Here is an 18,155-nt window from a genome sequence, read left to right on the forward strand (position 1 = left end):
TTTCCGTCACCAGATGACTGGATTTTGTGTCATTTGGTAGCTGAAAGCGGATTGCCATGGTTGCCACAGGTAACCGCTGGCGAACTTTCCCACTAGCGTGTTCTCATTTAACAAGGGAGCCACGTTTCTCACATGACTGCATGTTATGCTTTGTCAACTCAGCTATGGCACCACTCATATAAACGCAAATCATGCGATTGCAGTCCACTGTCTTATTGTACCTGTGCGGGCTGTGCTGTCTGAAGACATTAGGCCAATTTGTCCACGCCACTTTAATCCTGTTGGCGCTTCACTTACATAAATTAATTGTCGGCGTAATAGCAAACATTACTGTGGCAATACTGCCAGGATCTATCACCCACGTAGACCGTGCTCAGTGTGTTGGTTGGAGGTTGGTGCAACAATCCATCAGCTATTTATGGATAGTTCCGGAACTGCCAGAACGAACATAATTAGCGATGGTGAATGTATGTATTATCGTGCATCAAAGCAGGAGCCGTATATATCATCGATGGCTACGGCACTACAAGGCGACGGAGTTTTGCTATTATTGCCGGCCGCTGGTTTGAACAGGGCCTGCATTCTAAATTGGCATGTGCTTTAACAGAAGGCAGCCGAAGCTAGGTTCCCGATTATACGCACTCCGCCATCGCTGTCGTAAGTCATAGTTCCCAGAATGCTGTAAAGGTAGCTCGCCCATTCGGGTGCAAGAGTGCAAGTCAGATTTGGGATGCAATCATATGCACCCCCGACATTTCCATATCAGACCATTCGTTGGGTCTCAGTATGACCTCCAATTCAGCGCAGTCTCGCGGCGCGGCCGCGGCAGGGCCACTGTGCGCCAGGTATGGACACCATCAAATGGCTTGGCATTGACCCGTCGTATATCAGTGTTTACTGCTTGCATCATCTTCCCGGGCCGTACGCACTTGGCTCCGGAGCAGGGCTGCGTTTGCTGCCCGCGCCTCCCGCGCCGTATTATTGGTCCACCTCAGCACCGCGGCCAGCCAAACAAACGCCTCCAATCTTGACCCGCTGAAAGGGAAAGGAGTGAAAACATCGCATTCCATGACTCACAACCCTTACAAATCCGACCCCAACTTGTGAAGAGGGCCGACCCCAAGGTGAGTTGCCCAACGTGCTCCAATGGCAGCAATTATTTCCACCAATGGCCGATAACCCGAGCCGACCCAGCGCCGGTGAAGTGTCCAACAGGGCCGGCGGACGTTGGGGCGTCTCCCAGCCAGTGCCGCACCTGGCCGGCGCCCGGATCCGAGCTGACGCACTCGGAGGGCCGGGTGGGGGACACGCGCGGGTTAGGAGTGCCGCTCGCGACACGCAGCGTGGGGTCGACCGACCGTCAAGAAGTGAGGGCGGTATGCTGCGCTGTCGTCATTGAACCAATGGTGTCCCCATCAGCTTGACACAATGCGCGATTTGAAGTTGGCTTTTGCTAGTTTGTTTCTGTGACTAAGTGCGTCGAAATGAACATCCCTTCGACCAAAGTACTGCCTTTTAATTGCTTTACGAACACACTTTTTTCTCCCGCGCCGAGAAGAACATAATGCGGTTAAAGCCGCACATCTTCTCGGAAGAAACAGGAGCAGATGGAGCTGTCATAACCTAAAAAACGTTTCCAAGGAAACGCGATGTTTTACCCCCCCCCCCCCCCCCATACTCTCGTGAAGCCCAGTCGGTCCTTGCACTGGGGCCTCCGCTGCGATGGCCGGATTGGAGTCAATGGCGGTGATGCTGCATGTGCTGCGGAGCTTTACTTATCGATATTTGAGAACGAGGCAGAATCGTTGGATTCTGTTGACCATCGACCAGCGCAGAGACGATTCCGGGGCGCTTTTTGTACGCATTCCGACAGGACTGTGGTTGAGAGACTAATGCAGTAGCGTATTGCGTCCGTAATTGGGTATGCAGCGTGGTACTCGTTGGTTGAGCGTACAGCGTTCAGTTGCGTCTGTGTGCTAGAGATGCACAATTTTCTTTTTTAAGATCGCGTCAGCGGTGTCCCGTTACTGGCCTACGCGCTGACTATGGAGAAGGCGGGGTAGGGGCAGGCCACCGCCCTCTCATGTCCTTTTCGGGAAAATTTGGAGAACGGCTTAAGTTATCCTCCTTAAATGTTCAGTATTTTCCCCTAACATTAATGCCACGTAAACTCTGAAAGATAAATGCTCTCGTCATCTTAGGCCAATGGCGTAGGGTAGTTTTGGTTTGAGAATGTTGGATCAAAATGTGAGTAAACTTGAAGTGCTATGACAGTGCGTTATAATGTGACCTTCCCATTGTCTTCATAGTTTGCTCACCAATTAACTTCACTCCTTGACATTCCAATGACATAACGTGGTCATCATAGGGGACTGAAACAACTTGACATTAAGCTCGTCCCTTGATGACATCCACGCTATGAAAAAATGGTTGGTTTTGTTGACCCTTTATCTAACAGCATTGCTTGTGCAACGGTGGCATTTGGACCGCAAAGATCACCGTAGGTCATAAACCTAACCTGACACGGCGGGCCGCACTTTGATACCTCACGCGACACTGCCGATATCTCGCGGTCCTATATGCCCCATTTCTCCATAATAAACTAATGAACAAAATGGACATGCCGGACTAAAGCCACCGGGGTTTGGCAGGTACTGGCATTAGGACCAGCTTGCGATGCACGTGTGACGAATCAGTACTTCTGATACCTACCAGCAAATTATACCAGGAATACTACAATACCAGCGAATGATACCTACCACGACATTGCCAGTCACGTCACTTCTCCACCGCTGGCAGTGATTTAGCGCCGGACGCCGGTTTCGTGATACCTAGATCTTTCACCTCTAGCGTACAACACTCCTGATAGCGTTCACCAGTCTTGCACGGAACTTTACCTTGTCGTCAAGTCGCCGACAAACTGATCCTCGTACTTTTTAGAGACGTGCTTGATCGCAGGTCGTGTGTATTTTCAGGTTCAGCCGCGTCGAAAGATTGCTCTTCAAATACTAAGGCTGCCCGTGCGTGAGCCGGCACACCGGACGCCAGCCAACCGCCTGGCTGTGCGCAGTGGATGACGTCGGCGAATGTTCGGTAGCCGGTCCTCCCAAAGCCGCTCCTAATCTGGCCGCCTGGTGCGAGACGCTCACCTCTGCCGTCCGTCGCCTGCCGTTTTCACCTGTTAAATATTGATGGAGCCGTTCTGCAGGTTGTCTGTGCCTATTCCGCAGACGTGTACTGTTGGCGATGAGAGTTTCGCTGGAAACTGGTCGGGAGCGCGGCTATGACGGAGCTGCGGGGCATGTACCGGACGAAAAAACGTCACATTCCGTCAAGAATGCAGCCAGCCTCGGTGGTCGGGGAGTGATTCTATTCCGGTTGAGGATGACAAGGTTATCCCATCATCTTTCTGCAGGCCCTGTTGAGTTCTGCAGCCCTGCTGGAGTGTGAATGTTAAGGATCTAGGGATGCAGACTCGTGCAGACGACTGCAGCGTAGGGCGCAGCTGAATGAAATCTTTTGTAATGCTGGCGAAACTGACATTGTCCGCTACATAACCCGAGAGCCGTCGGAGGCAGCCTCATGAAAACTCATGTTCTGAACCAGCATGGCGAGAGGACGCCTTATGTAACATTGCACATTGCAGTCCAGATCACAGCAACGAGACAGGTGCAGCCCGAGCAAGCCTGTCCCAGAGTCAGCATTGGCGACGATCGGCTCCCCGCCACGTTATCAGAACAGCAAAGAATGTCGGCTGTCACGTGCTGATTGATTGCATATCTGTCAGTTGCGAAGAGACGAATGACTGGAAACCAGATCATAACGACCTACAACAAGAACCTACAAACACAAATTCTGTGGTAGTTGCTCTGAGAGGTTCCAGTGCACCTGTTTATCCGCTGCGATTATAAATTTCGGCGTGACGTGTAGTATATGACGAGCAGAACATCAGCAAGTATCTCACCACCAACGTGTGCGCACTCAAATCACGACAAAGCAGCGGGCAGTTTGCCAACCAACTCCTACAAGCTGGTAACGGCCAGCTCCAGACCCAAGGTGGCCAAATCAAGCTTCACTACGGGGAGAGCGTATAATTTCCAAAAGACCTCTTGGTCAAGGCCTTTCCGACCTGGAGGAACGGACCAAGGGGCAGCCTGGCTTAGCGAGCAGGTCATCCAATCGCCGAAAATTTCGCTGCTGATAGTATGGAACCCAGGCTTCTGGAGAAGCAGCGTGGAGAGGCGAGGACCTGCAAGTCGGTGGAAGCTCTCCCACGCCCAGAAGGAGCTGTTAACTACCAATTGGAGCTTCTGAGCAGCCTGAAGCCATCAAGACTTCCATCACACGACTTGGTGTTGAAGTTGGGGTGCCCATCGGGCTTCTACGAAACCTTTAAGCTCAGCAATGGCGGCCGCCATGGACAGCAAGGCCAGGGACGGCAGCGTCTTTGGCCGCAAATGCCGTTCGCGCCCGACACATTTCCCGTCTGACACGCCGCTCGAGTTCAAGCGGATCCAGTCAACTGCCGAGCAGAGTTACACCACCACTATGAACGAGAGCCCAGGTGAGTCTCTGAAGGTAATGGGTATCAGCCAGACATATCTATTTGTAATCTGTTGTGCTCTGGCCTTCCCAATGTTGATCTAGGCCAAAAATGTTGGTGTGCCACCCTCATGTGTTTGAATGGAGTACATAACAAATGTAGGATAAGGCTGACTATCACACAATGCATTTTGTCTTGGAACATTATTTTGCCGGTCATTTCTCCTCAGCTGCTCAAATTAAGGACTATTTTATTCATTTTACCAAAATATTTCCTTCGTAAAAATGAAGTGTGCTGAATTCCTGGAGAAACACCCTAGTGGGTAATTGAGACTGGTGTATATCGCCTGCTCTGGAGATTGCATGCTGCCATTTATCCTCGATTTTCTGGAAGTTGATTGTCTGGTGTTGGGGCATTGTTGAGCTTGTATTGGCTGCATTGCTCCAGTAAATGGCTCGCGGCTGGCAGTTTTATTGGAGCGTACTCTATTCTGCAAATGCGAATACCCGTGCCACAAATCGCATCAATTTTTGGTTATAAAACTAACTTCAACTATCGCAAGTCATTCCTTTGCAGCATACCCTTCTGGATTGGCCGGGCATCGCCGGGCGTCCCAGTTTAAATTTGCTTTTGAGCTTTTAAGCATGAAAATTGCGCATTCCTATCTTAAGAGCGTCTTTTAGTGGGTCAACACAAAAATTCCTATCGTTACTTAGATACACATAAAATGCACTCTCAATGAAACAAAATTAAAAGACGCAAAGATATAATCACTTCAGTGTTGCCTACCGCCCATCACCTAACAACTGAGAAGTTGTGGAAGAACTTGTTTGTTTGGTTATGGCTGGGGAAAATTCATCATCAATCTGCTTTCCCAAATTTGAAGTCGCGTTCTGTCGTTGCACGCACGCTTGTCCGTGTTGCCGGTAAGTTTTTGTCTTGCGAATGTCCTGTCATATTCGTGTCACATGTGCTCTAAAGGCGCAAATATATTGGTGGTGCGTGCAAGTGATCTTTTATCTCAACCATTCTCCAAAGCAGAAAGCTCAGAACCTCGAACGATGCATCAAAAGGCTTACCAATGCGGAATCAGCCGTCGTTTTTAGCCAAACATTCATAAAGGAAAATATTCTGCCAAGATATATATACAGTTATAGGTATATATATACATATATATATATATATATATATATATATGTATGTATATGTGTATATACCTATAACTGCATCTATATCTTGGCAGAATATTTTCCTTTATGAATGCTTGGCTAAAAACGACGGCTGATTCCGAAATAAAACTCAGCCAGTGAATGGCTTCAGGCCAAAAGCTCTTTGCTCATTTTGACTTGATTCCAATGTCTAAACAATAATCATTGACATGCAGTTTGCTCCAATTGTGCTGTAAATTCCATAAGTCTGTGTAGACCATGGATTTACTTTAACACTGAAAGCCTCTAGTCCAGATAATACCGCTGGTTGTCCAGAGTGCCGACGGTCTGAATGGAAAGGTTTGCTGCAAGAGGTACTCGCCGCAAACACTGCTTGCCGGCGATCTAGGTGGCCTTAATATCATAATAATGACACATCTTCCGAGCAATGCTATTGCGAGAAGACGAAGCCATCTTTCCGTAAAGCAAGTTTAAAACGGTATCTTGGAGGCATGCAAATTTGTGCACCGATGCCATCCGGATGAGCACCAACGACCATCGGCATCTCTTAGCGCGCATCTCCTGAGAAGGCAAAATACGCAACGGCCTGTTCGCAACGAAACAGAACGTCAGCCAATCTCGGCTGTTACGAGGACAGACCGCTGCACTCATCCTCACTGCTACCGGCATCTCCACGGCGTTCGAAAACACGTTGCGATTCCATGCACCTTGCCTTTCGTAGCGTTCATTTAGCTCCGGGCTGTCTGAGCGACGAGCGGTTGCGGGAGCCCCGCGCACACTGCGCATGCGCAGTGACCGGCGCAGGTGCGGTGAGGGGGCTAGCCGTCCGGTCGGCATAAGTAGGCTAGCCCCGCGGCCGGTGGGCGCATTGCACTGCGGTAGCGGCGGCGCGCGCAGCCAGAGTGGACGGCGGCGGAACAGCTCCCAGGTGAGCAGCTTGAGCGTCACAGTCGACGGCGGCAGCAACTTAACCCGGTCAGCGGTCCCGCTAGTGCAGGTTGGCATAATTGATCTTGGCCTTCGGGCAAGCAATCGCTAATTCCCCTAATGAAGGCCTTGACGCTCTGTGGCACCCATGCAAGCGACCGCGACGAAAAGCGAGCAGAAGCGACGAAAGGAATAATTCATGGGCAGAAGCGCGTGAGGTGAATTCCACTATTGAATGATTGGGACACGTGTGCGAGTGGGTAGTCTGGTGCCGAGTTGCATGCCGACGGGACCCGACGTGACCAGGGGTCAGGTGGACGACACCGTACGGGCAGACGATACAATCATCATAAAAGGTAGCGCATTGGCGGGTGAATGTGTAGCTATTTCTATATGTGCCAATACAGATGCACCGAATGTGAAGAACCAGAGAGCATCTCCGGATACAAGCAGTTGTGTCGTTTGAATCGCTCCGTGGGCGGCCTGGAAGGCTTCCAGCCAAACATTGTATTCTGCAGGTGTTGTTCAATCCAGTTGCATTCCGAAAGGTAAATACTAAATGACGTTTGTTCGCACGATCTTGTTCTCTGTGCGTCGTGTAGTGATTTGGCAGACATGCATTATCTGCACACATTGTTTGACTCTAAATACTTGCTCCAGGAGTGCGTTTAGTTGCAAGACCTATCTTTACTTCAGCCCATACCAGAGTAGTATATTTACTCTAGAACTAATGTGTTGAGATCGAATCTCTGACTGGCATTTGCGGGTATTACATTGGCAATTAAACATCCACCGAAAGCTGGTATTAGATAAAACATTGTAAAATTCAGAATCGGAAGTTTCTTTTAAAGTCTGTCCGGCTACTCGTGCGCGGTATATATTAGAAAGCTACATGAACAACTTAAGCTGTCACATTCAGAATATGAGGTTAGTGATAATCCAAAACGTTACTCAGCCTTGAACTCGTTTTCACCAAAATGACTATGAGGCTTAAATATCTCAGCATGCGCCCGCTCACCACGGCTGAATCTGGCGTAGGCTTTAAGTTGGGAGCCATAAACGAGCATTAAAATAAAACACAAGAGACCAAAAGTACCTCACGTTATTGATGGATGACCCTGATTTACGCGGTGTAGACAGAGAAACGATTGCTTAAAGCCCAAAAATTTCAAACGGCGTTAAATTTACTTAAATGCGAACTACCTGTAAAAACACCCAACGATGCCTTGTCATCTTGCTAGTCCTTAGTAACAAAGATTCATTAAGTCTTGCAGGCAAGCACGTATCAAAGGCAGAAGCTGCTATAGCTAAGGTTAACTAAGAAATGCCAGTGAATTTGCCGTTAAAAGATTCCAGGCCGTCTAAAAAATGCGGAACCTAGCCGTTTCAGCTTGACTTCTGTGTGAAAGTGGCAAGCACATAGTATGGGTGCTCTACTCCTGAGGTACATACTCAACAAACTCGATAATCATGGGGGAAAAGCGACAGTTTTGTCCGTCCTGATGCCTCAGTTATTCAGAATGTCTGCATTTTGATTCTCCCGCTCCCAGCGGAATGCGTTCGAGTCGTTTGAGGCGCTTGCTGTTTTCCGCTGACTGGGACGACCCGCAGCTGGGGACAGCGGCTCTGCTAAAGGCAGCGTTGCCGGCACAGGCCAGGACAGGTCGTGCAGAGCACTGCGGCACGTTGAGTTTTCGCGGCAAAAGCCTGCCGTTGACATGGAATTTTACGATCGGATGGTGAAATCAGGGCTCACGTGACAGGCATTGCTTAACGCCGGCGCTGAATCCTAGAAATCCACCCAATCAAAAGGTTTGGAATAAGTCTTGAAGAGGCATATCGTCAGCCTCAGGACAACATTCCCCGGGGTACGAATCGACCAGAAACCAACTCCATACCACTAAAACATCCTCTATTTTTGATCATCTAGTTGGAACTGGCGCGGAACAACTACCTATGACGTTCGAATGATCGGAAATAACTTATGCCGCCATCGCTACCTGCACATCACAAAGTCACCTGATTCACTGCAGCTAATGCTATCAGGTGCTGCGAATCGACTGTCGGCGGTTTTATGAAAAGCGGGCGAGAAGTTCCAAGATTATGGGCGGCTGGACAGACGACACGGAAGTAGTGTTGCCCGCGTGTGACCGAATCTGCTCCAGTTACGTGCGTCATTATAGCTGACGCTCCCCGTGAGAAGTGACCTTTAGTGTTGTAAGTCATGAAGATCTTAAGAAGCTGAATGCATCACCACGCTTTTTGCGATCTGGTGCTTCCTTGTGCACAATGCTCACGCCTTCTTGCAGTTTCCAGCAGCTCGTAGGACGATTCTAATGATACCAGCGTTGTGATGTTTTTCAAGCGTTTGAGTGCAGACCGTTTAACAATACGAAGTTTTTAGTCGTGTAAATTTGTAACGCCAAGTTGCCTCAACACTGTCAGAGCAGTGGTGACGCAAGTCAACCGCAAATTGAGTATTAACATCTTTCAGAAATGGCGATACCAAGGTAATGCCAAGAGGTAGAACAGTTGTTCCGAAAGAGGGAACGAGCTGTTGTCTAAGGAGGCGTCAGTGACGTCGTTGTGGTCTGGCATTGCGTCAAGCGTTAACAAATGATGTCCATCTGAATTTATTCCTGAACGGAACGATTCCCTCCGCGTCAGTCAAATCCAACTATAACCGAATACGTATGAAGCGTTTTTGTTTAAAGTAATGCAAATTTTCAGGTCTTATGAACGCAAGTACTCCTTACAAAAGGCGTTTGGCCAAAAAGGTGAAAGGCCACGATTTGCCGTGTGTGGCAAATACTTAAAGCACACAAACAAATGAAACACACAAAAAAGCAAACAAAAACAAACAAAAAGCTCTCAGAAGACACTCAAAACGTTGCAAAACAAATTGCGAGCTGCTTTGGGAGTAACTGCCACTAAAATGCCTAGTCATTCTGTCATGATATGCAAAGATCCATACTTGGCAACCGCCCTTGCCGACAGTGCAACAATGCAATGGCTTCCCCGACCTTGTTTACATCTGCCGCCCCACCATTGACGTCATCACGGGGTCTCGCCTTTATGTAATGTTTAAATGCGGGGGTAAGCCCTCCACGCATGGGACCATGGGAGTCATACACAGCTTTAGCCCTATCAGCTGTGATAAGCCGAAATGTCCTCACAAAGTGCCTCCGTTTCATCTCAATACTTTAATTTCATCCGCTGCAAGAGGAAATAAACACAGTTATTGGTTTGACTAGCTTTCTGGTGCTGAAATCACTATGTTGGTAGTTAGTTAATGCTCAAGCAACGTTACACAATGTTATTTGATCGCTAAACAACGAAGGCATCTGCTAAATCCCAAAGAAAAACGGACATGGACAAAGGCCGGACTCGCTCGTGTTTGTCTCAAAGGCGACTGACTTCACGCACGCAGGTTTTGGCAGGTTTTGACATAATTCACATGGGACTAGCTATCTCTGCCGTTGCCTAAATGATCTTGCATCAAATAAGGCGTTTTACTGATTGCACATCTTGATCTTCCTGCATAAACTTTTTGATCTCCCTAGTCTCGTCTTGTGCTCACTCCTTTCACACACAACGACTGCTCTCAAGCCAATCTGTCTCTCGCGCGTCGTCTGCAGCGAATTCTCCCTGCGCTCCGACCCAAAGTTCCAGCTTCCTCGGCGTAGTCCGTTCCGGTCCGCGAGCCACTCGGCGCCGATCGGCGTCGGTTCGACCCGCTGATGACGCGACGCACTGTCATCTCCCATGACGTCAGCCCGGACGGGCCGTCAGCGCGGCCGCAGCGTGGCCCCCGCCTGTCACCCGGCGAGACGAGGGCCGGCCAGACCGGCAGCCGATCGTTTCACCTCTCTGCCGGAGCCGGCGCGGGCGCGTGAAAGTGAGCGCGGGGAGCGGCTTTCCCCGCGCCGCGTCAGCCTCTTCCGCCCGCGGGTGATGCTGCCAGCGTCCGGTCCGGACCGGCGGTCAGATTCCGCGCGGCCAGCTGCCGGAACTGGAGATGCGTAGCAGCCACTTTCACCGGCACGTTTGACCGGGTTCAAGGCCGCCCTTCGCTGAACGGTCGGTGTACTCCAGAAAAGGGTAAACATTCACAGGCGATCTCGGGTAAACATGCGATTATCGCCGCTCTTCGCAGGCGCTCGACTCTGCGCTCAGTCTCCCAGAAGCACGATCGTGCTTTGAGTTCTCACGCGAGTCCTAAAGCCCATGGGAAGGAGGATTACTCGATGCTTATCTTACTTCTCTCACGGGTGTGTTTCTCATCTCTCATACGGATGCCTTCGGTTAAAAGCGATCACATGATGTTTTACACAAACTGGTGCCGGAATCATTTTCTATCATTGAATCATTGGAAGCTTAGGAATTTACAGTCATCATGAATCAGTTTCATATCTACTTTAAGCTAAAGTGCATCCATGAAAGATCCACGACGAGATTGCCCCCGTCTTTTCCGCAAAATGGATAGGATATTTCTTCGGTGTGGCATAGTTTAAGCGACAAAGTACTATGACCCTGAACTCAGAGACCCAGCTCTATGACCCAGTGAAGGAAATGGCTTGAGATAACTCGGTTAGAGAGCATTAAAATTTGAACTCGCTGCCTTTCAACATCTTTCGCCCCGAAATTTACGTTAGTTTATGATATCAAACACCGGCATAACAAATCCAGTCCGTCCGACGAGCACGACTGTTCGACCGCAGTCACGCGTGTTGGACTCCTGCACCAGAGGAGACGGGTCACGACCCCGGGCCGGCCCGCGGGCGCCCGAGTCTCAGGGGCCGCGCGGATCCGGGCAGGGACGGCGGTCTGCCGGGCCGCACCAGCGGCGCACGGCCAGCGCTCCGACTTCTTGGACCGTGAAATCAATGTCAGGGCTGCACGAGCGGCTCAGCATGGTTCAACGACTGCCGACTGGACTTCGTCATTTTCTCTGACTTTTGATTTCTTTTTTCGTCTACATGTATATGTCTATACTTGTGGTGCTATTATGGTAACATGTGTTTCACTCTGGTGTAACGAATTAACCATACGAAAGCACAGGGGTCTGGCCAGCAAGGTATTTATTCTCCGTAATCCTGTGCGGCTTTTTACGGCCTTGGTGCGGGAAGGCTGTCTCTTCGGTAGGCCATATCCAAAAATATTTTTGTGTAGGAGGCCCAGCATGAATTTTCGTGGTTTATTCTACCAATGGATGCCTGGAAACATCATAAAATAGAAACGGTAGCGTCCGAAAGCAACTAATGGGAGGATATGAACCATAAACGCATGGTATCACTTATCTTTGCACATATAGTGCACTGGCCCAAGTAAAAACAAATGGACTTTGCTCGCAATGTTTTAATATATCGTTTGAACAAATAGTTTTTTAAGGAAAAAACCGTTGCCAGTTTTTGAAACAAAAGAAAGAAGATTGTATTGCACGCCCTACAAGTATATCTTAAGTATCCGAGCTTATATATGAGATCCGCCTCATGTGACGTATATGCAGAGTTGATATATCCGCTCCGCCCTTATGCAAAATATATGCGGAATATAGGCAGGCTCGTCCCACATAAAACACACATGATGTAACACTAATAAAGCTTGATACGATTAATGGTTGTCTTCGGCTCAAATCACGTTTGAGATTCGTTTGATCAGAAATGAATTGCGATCTGCCTCACCGTATAGTGTGCACAGTCATCTCACTTGAACTCAACTGAAGTATGATCAACTCCGCGGATGATTCGGCCTCAGCCTCAAGCTCGGGCTGACTGGAGCACACCATTAGTCACGTTCAGCTGCAAACCATTCCGTTCCAGACAATGCTGAAGTCGTTGGTCCTGTTCGCCGTCGCTGCGGCTATATCGGCGCAGCGAGACCTGATCCTGCCAGACGCTCGCGCGTGTGCGAACAGTAAGTTGTGCGGTCACTACATCAGGTACCAAATAACGCTATCAGCGTCGCGACGTCTTATCCGTTTTTTGGCTGTGTTGGTGCTCTTTGCTAGCTAGCACCGTCTGCTGTGTTTTTTGATGAGCCTTTTTGACGACAAACCATTAGCTCTCTACGGAATCTCTCACGCATCTGTAAGATCTGTTAATCTCTGTGAGAACCTGGTAATTAGTGTATGCCTGCCGTCTCGAAAAGAGCATGTGACAGCCCTCGTTTTGCGACCCTTGTCCAAAACACCTTTCACTGTAAAGCACGACTCATCATGCTATACAAAGTTCTCAATTATGTACCATTAGATGCCTTATTTTTTGCTCGACTGAACCTAGCGTGCAGTTTCATGGCTGGGATCCGAATGCACTTTGTAAGACGTCTAACATATACTACAACTGAGCTATAATCGTACTGCAGCATATTCGTCATCACGTTGAAATTATGTCATGTTGGCTTACCTATTCATCTAGCCAGATACCAGTGCATCTTGCTAAGTTGCGACAGGATATTATGTTTGAGATTGCATGTTACCAGGATATTTCATCATATGTACCCACACACACATCCACCACTTTAACGGGGCCTGAGAACGACACGCTTTCTATGCTCTCTCTCTCTCTCTCTCTCTCTCTCTCTCTCTCTCTCTCTCTCTCTCTCTCTCTCTCTCTCTCTCTCTCTCTCCTCTCTCTCTCTCTCTCTCTCTCTCTCCTCTCTCTCTCTCTCTCTCTCTCCTCTCTCTCTCTCTCTCTCTCTCTCTCTCTCTCTCTCTCTCTCTCTCCTCTCTCTCTCTCTCTCTCTCTCTCTCTCTCTCTCTCTCTCTCTCTCTCTCTTCTCTCCTCTCTCTCTCTCTCTCTCTCTCCTCTCTCTCTCGCTCTCTCTCTCTCTCTCTCTCTCTCTCTCTCTCTCTCTCTCTCTCCTCTCTCTCTCTCTCTCTCTCTCTCTCTCTCTCTCTCCTCTCTCTCTCTCTCTCTCTTCTCTCTCTCTCTCTCTCTCTCTCTCTCTCTCTCTCTCTCTCTCTCTCTCTCTCTCTCTCTCTCTCTCTCTCTCTCTCTCTCTCTCTCTCTCTCTCTCTCTCCCTCTCTCTCTCTCTCTCTCTCTCTCTCTCTCTCTCTCTCTCTCTCTCTCTCTCTCTCTCTCTCTCTCTCTCTCTCTCTCTCTCTCTCTCCTCTCTCTCTCTCTCTCTCTCTCTCTCTCTCTCTCTCTCTCTCTCTCTCTCTCTCTCTCTCTCTCTCTCTCTCTCTCTCTCTCTCTCTCTCTCTCTCTCTCTCTCTCTCTCTCTCTCTCTCTCTCTCTCTCTCTCTCTCTCTCTCTCTCTCTCTCTCTCTCTCTCTCTCTCTCTCTCTCTCTCTCTCTCTCTCTCTCTCTCTCTCTCTCTCTCTCTCTCTCTCTCTCTCTCTCTCTCTCTCTCTCTCTCTCTCTCTCTCTCTCTCTCTCTCTCTCTCTCTCTCTCTCTCTCTCTCTCTCTCTCTCTCTCTCTCTCTCTCTCTCTCTCTTCTCTCTCTCTCTCTCTCTCTCTCTCTCTCTCTCTCTCTCTCTCTCTCTCTCTCTCTCTCTCTCTCCTCTCTCTCTCTCTCTCTCTCTCTCTCTCTCTCTCTCTCTCTCTCTCTCTCTCTCTCTCTCTCTCTCTCTCTCTCTCTCTCTCTCTCTCTCTCTCTCTCTCTCTCTCTCTCTCTCTCTCTCTCTCTCTCTCTCTCTCTCTCTCTCTCTCTCTCTCTCTCTCTCTCTCTCTCTCTCTCTCTCTCTCTCTCTCTCTCTCTCTCTCTCTCTCTCTCTCTCTCTCTCTCTCTCTCTCTCTCTCTCTCTCTCTCTCTCTCTCTCTCTCTCTCTCTCTCTCTCTCTCTCTCTCTCTCTCTTCTCTCTCTCTCTCTCTCTCTCTCTCTCTCTCTCTCTCTCTCTCTCTCTCTCTCTCTCTACAAAGCAACTAAACAAGGTAGCCCTGGCCATCTGCTTTCTTTGAAAACAACCCTGACCATGTCGCATTTCAGCCTCATGCTGTTTTCTCGCCGCCCTTCAACCCCCGTAGCCACTACCCTTATAGCTTTATGCTGCAGCATGCAGTAAAAATGATGAACTTATTGCCACTCCAAATGTGTGCATCGAATTGGTACGTGATATTCAGATCTCAAAAGCATTCAAATATAACAGCGGTGGTGGCCTTCGTGTGCTATTCAGATCTCAAAAGCATTTAAATATAACTGCCACGGTGGCCTTCGTGTGATGTTTGTCAACATGTTTCTAGCTCAAATTGCCGGAGCGCCGTTGCCTCGTCCATCTCACTTGAGACGCATATCGTGAGGCCTCTTCCTGTTTGTGTGTCTTCCTGATAAGATCTCGCATTAACCGTAAGGTCGTCCACAATCACAGCCATCGAGGACTATTTTTAACCCCGCCGTTGTTACCATCAGCAAAAACAAACATGTAACCCATTTAAGACAGCACTTCTATTTCCGTAATTTTAGCTAACCAGGTTATGGACGTTATTCGGATGCATTTACTCACCGTCTTTCATCATCAGCATTCTAATGAAAAACAAGAGCTCGGCTAGAATAGCTGCGTGGATGTATTCGAAGGCTCGCCCACGCCGCCTGTTGTGCTGGCTTCTGATTTTGTCTTGGAGGGAGTAATCAAATGTTGTCTGCAACGCTAGTTATTTGAAAATGAACCACGCCATCCGTTCTTACTGGAGCGGGACTGGTTGGTGGCAAGTGGGGTTAAATGCTTAACGCACCCCGTCCAACCATTTAAATCGCAAGTTGCGAAAGAGCACGGAAAGAGGCGAGTGGCCTGATGCGAGAGAATCCTGAGTCACAGCTTGACCTATTGCGGTCGACCAAAGCCTCTGAAGTCAGGTCAAACATTTCCCCATATTGGGGGCCAGGCGAGTGCTGGAAAGCGGGTGGGTGGCAGGACCAATAGTCAACATTGAAATTCCGGAGCAGACAGAGGGCTCATATTATGATGTTATGTCGTATGATCGTGACTTCCCTGCAACCAACGTGCTGCTACCCAGACGCGAACAACCGATGCACGCCAAAGGACCACGCAGTCGGCGCGCCCGAAAACTCCAATAAACAATAACAAAAGACTAACGACGCCAGGAACGAACTCAGCTTTGAGGCGTTAGCAATGGGGGCACGAAATCAACCTTAGATAATTGGGGTTCGGGCCCATGCATTTTGCAACTCAATCTACATTGCATGCAAAAATAACGCGGCATGGGTGGACCCGGGACACAGCCCGGGGACTCTTGGGAGCGCTGGCTCGGACTCCATCTCAAGCTGTACTCAGACTCATGCCCGATTGTCATGACCAGATCAACTTGCACCCATGGGACGAAGGATGTTGCAATGAATAAACCCCTGATCCAACAGTCTGGCTGCTTTACTCTTTATCCAACGCTATCATGAGTGGTACTTCCGAACACACATGTGGTAACAGGCTGAAGAAGGCAGGAGCTAGAATTAGGACATCGTGAGACATTACTTGGTCTGGGATGGCACACCATAAACGCCAAAGCTGCAATAAGCATGTGAGATTGGAAGCTGATAAGTTGTGCTGTGATTTGTGAAGCTCTGCCGCTTCAGACGTAGTCTCTTCTAATATCCGATGGTTTTCGTTCCCTGGCCAGAGTCAGTCGATAAAAGCCGGCCGCTCTGAAACGGCCACGTCTAATAAACCAAGCCCCTCCGCCCCGGGCTGGCTGATGACGGCCGTCCTCGAGCAGCGCCTCTCAGCCACATCTCTCGCTCTCCGCAGGGGTGAAGCACGCACACGAGTTCCGCAACGGGCACCACTACTTCTACTCGTGGCGCCACCGCGCCACGGCCCGCCACGAGCGTGACTGGCTGGACGGCCGCAACATCTGCCGCAAGCACTGCCAGGACCTGGTGTCGCTCGAGACAGCGGAGGAGGCCCGCATGATTGAGAGCGCCGTCGCGCGGGACGGCGTCAAGTACATCTGGACGTCCGGCAGGAAGTGTGACTTCGATGGCTGCGACCGGCCTGACCTGCAGGTAAGCGGGTGGGGGGCGAGAGCGGGCTGAGTGGTCTGGCCTGATGATAGTCACCCGCGCGTCACAGACCACAGCACAGCCTCATGCAGTGTCCAATGCGTCAAGCCGCGAAGTCTGAATTTACGGTTTTGGGCGAAGTCTGAATTTGGGATGGGCTCAACACTGTTTGAAGTGCTGAAACTGTGTTCATCTTATAAATAGGCTTGGGGACGACTATCGGAAAAACTAACAATACGTTTTCAAGGTCTGGTGTCGGCTTAATGTTAGTGGACAAAGTGGTCCGTCATTAACTTGTTTGGGTCACAATACAACTTTGTTATTTGGGTGGACTTATTTGTTACAATGCCCTTTGTTGAAATTTCAGCATTGCGAGGGCGCTAGTACAGCGCAATGCTCAGCTGCAAACTTAAAAAAAGTGTTGGTGTGCGCTCAAACCCTGGACGGGGAAATGATTATCAAGGTATGCTGGCAATAGAAAATGCAGCATCCGCAGCAGGTAAAGTAACATGCGTTGCTCTTCGTCCGCAGCCGCTGATTATCAACGGCTTCTTCTGGTCGGGCTCGGGCGAAAAGATGCCGCCGACCAACCAGCGCATCACCAACGGCTTCCCCAACTGGTCGCACACGGGCGGCTCCGGTCGGCCGCAGCCGGACAACCGGGAAGAGGCCGAGGGCACGGGCCAGGAGAGCTGCGTCGGCATCCTCAACAACTTCTACGACGACGGCGTCAAGTGGCACGACATCGCCTGCCACCACCAGAAGCCGTGGGTGTGCGAGGACTCGGACGAGCTGCTCGCCTACGCGCGCTCCACCAGCCGCCTCCGCATCCCCTGAGGGGCCGGGCTGGCGCCGCGGCGGCGACCGCAGACCGCGCCCGGCTCCGACGGGTCGCTGTCGCATCGGAGAAGAGGCCGAGGCGGTGCGGTCGTGTTCGAAAGCTCCCAGAGGGCCGCGGCGCGTGCAAACCCTCAGCGGGGAGCTGAGGAGTGCGGGGAGCGGTCTGTGTCCTCCGCGAGGGTCAGTGTCAGGAGTAGTCCTGTCCAGTGAGTTGGGTGAGGTCTGTCCAGAGCGAACGCTGCTTGTGAGGACTTCCGTGCTGTTAGCGACACCGGCTGTGCGTCAGAAAAGTGTAATTCTGTCTAGGTAATGAGGCACATGTCTTCTACCCCATATGCCATATCTGGCGGACTGGAGGCATACGTTATTACGTGCCGGAACTTCTATCTGAATAGTTATCAGAACCTCCTGTCACAATTGCGGCAGAAAAATGGGCTGTTTCCCGAACTGCGTGCCAGAAAATATTAGTAGTAAAGGAAGCATGAGCCGTAAACAATCCGCGGTTTTGTTAATAAGTTTCCCTTGTAGTCAATAGTGTGAATACGATGACGTGGTATAATACAAGCAACAGTGATACTTGTTTTTGACTTGAGGTAGCACTATTAAATTTAAACTATAAAATATACAATGGTAGCAGCTACTGTTGCGTGACGATTGTAATTACGGATGTGCACTTGGCCAATGAAAGTCAAATTGCTTCATCCTTCCCAACGGATACTT

General features: G+C 49.8%; 1 protein-coding gene across 2 annotated transcripts; it reads left to right on the forward strand.

The window, feature by feature from the left end:
• The first annotated feature begins 6,602 nt into the window (after positions 1 to 6,602).
• On the forward strand, positions 6,603 to 18,011 carry LOC119110732 (L-selectin). 2 transcript variants are annotated; one of them, XM_037234654.1, is made up of 4 exons: positions 6,603 to 6,640; positions 12,462 to 12,555; positions 16,342 to 16,598; positions 17,127 to 18,011. In XM_037234654.1, exons 2-4 carry the CDS (start codon positions 12,465 to 12,467, stop codon positions 17,430 to 17,432), a joined length of 654 nt encoding a protein of 217 aa, XP_037090549.1. In that variant the 5' UTR covers positions 6,603 to 6,640; positions 12,462 to 12,464; the 3' UTR covers positions 17,433 to 18,011. The 2 variants fall into 2 exon arrangements, with proteins under 2 accessions (XP_037090549.1, XP_037090551.1); XM_037234656.1 differs by lacking the exon at positions 6,603 to 6,640 and adding an exon at positions 7,069 to 7,187.
• Positions 18,012 to 18,155: the final 144 nt, after the last annotated feature.

The sequence above is a fragment of the Pollicipes pollicipes genome, unplaced genomic scaffold (genome assembly GCF_011947565.3).
Source record: "Pollicipes pollicipes isolate AB1234 unplaced genomic scaffold, Ppol_2.1 Scaffold_7231;HRSCAF=8579_pilon_pilon_pilon, whole genome shotgun sequence".
In the NCBI taxonomy this organism is placed as follows: domain Eukaryota; kingdom Metazoa; phylum Arthropoda; class Thecostraca; order Pollicipedomorpha; family Pollicipedidae; genus Pollicipes; species Pollicipes pollicipes.

Coding starts and splice junctions, on each gene's coding strand:
- LOC119110732 (XM_037234654.1), top strand. CDS start 12,465: ATGCTGAAGTCGTTGGTCCTGTTCGCCGTCGCTGCGGCTATATCGGCG. Junction 12,556..16,341: donor CGCTCGCGCGTGTGCGAACA/GTAAGTTGTGCG, acceptor CGCTCTCCGCAG/GGGTGAAGCACGCACACGAG. Junction 16,599..17,126: donor GCGACCGGCCTGACCTGCAG/GTAAGCGGGTGG, acceptor CTTCGTCCGCAG/CCGCTGATTATCAACGGCTT.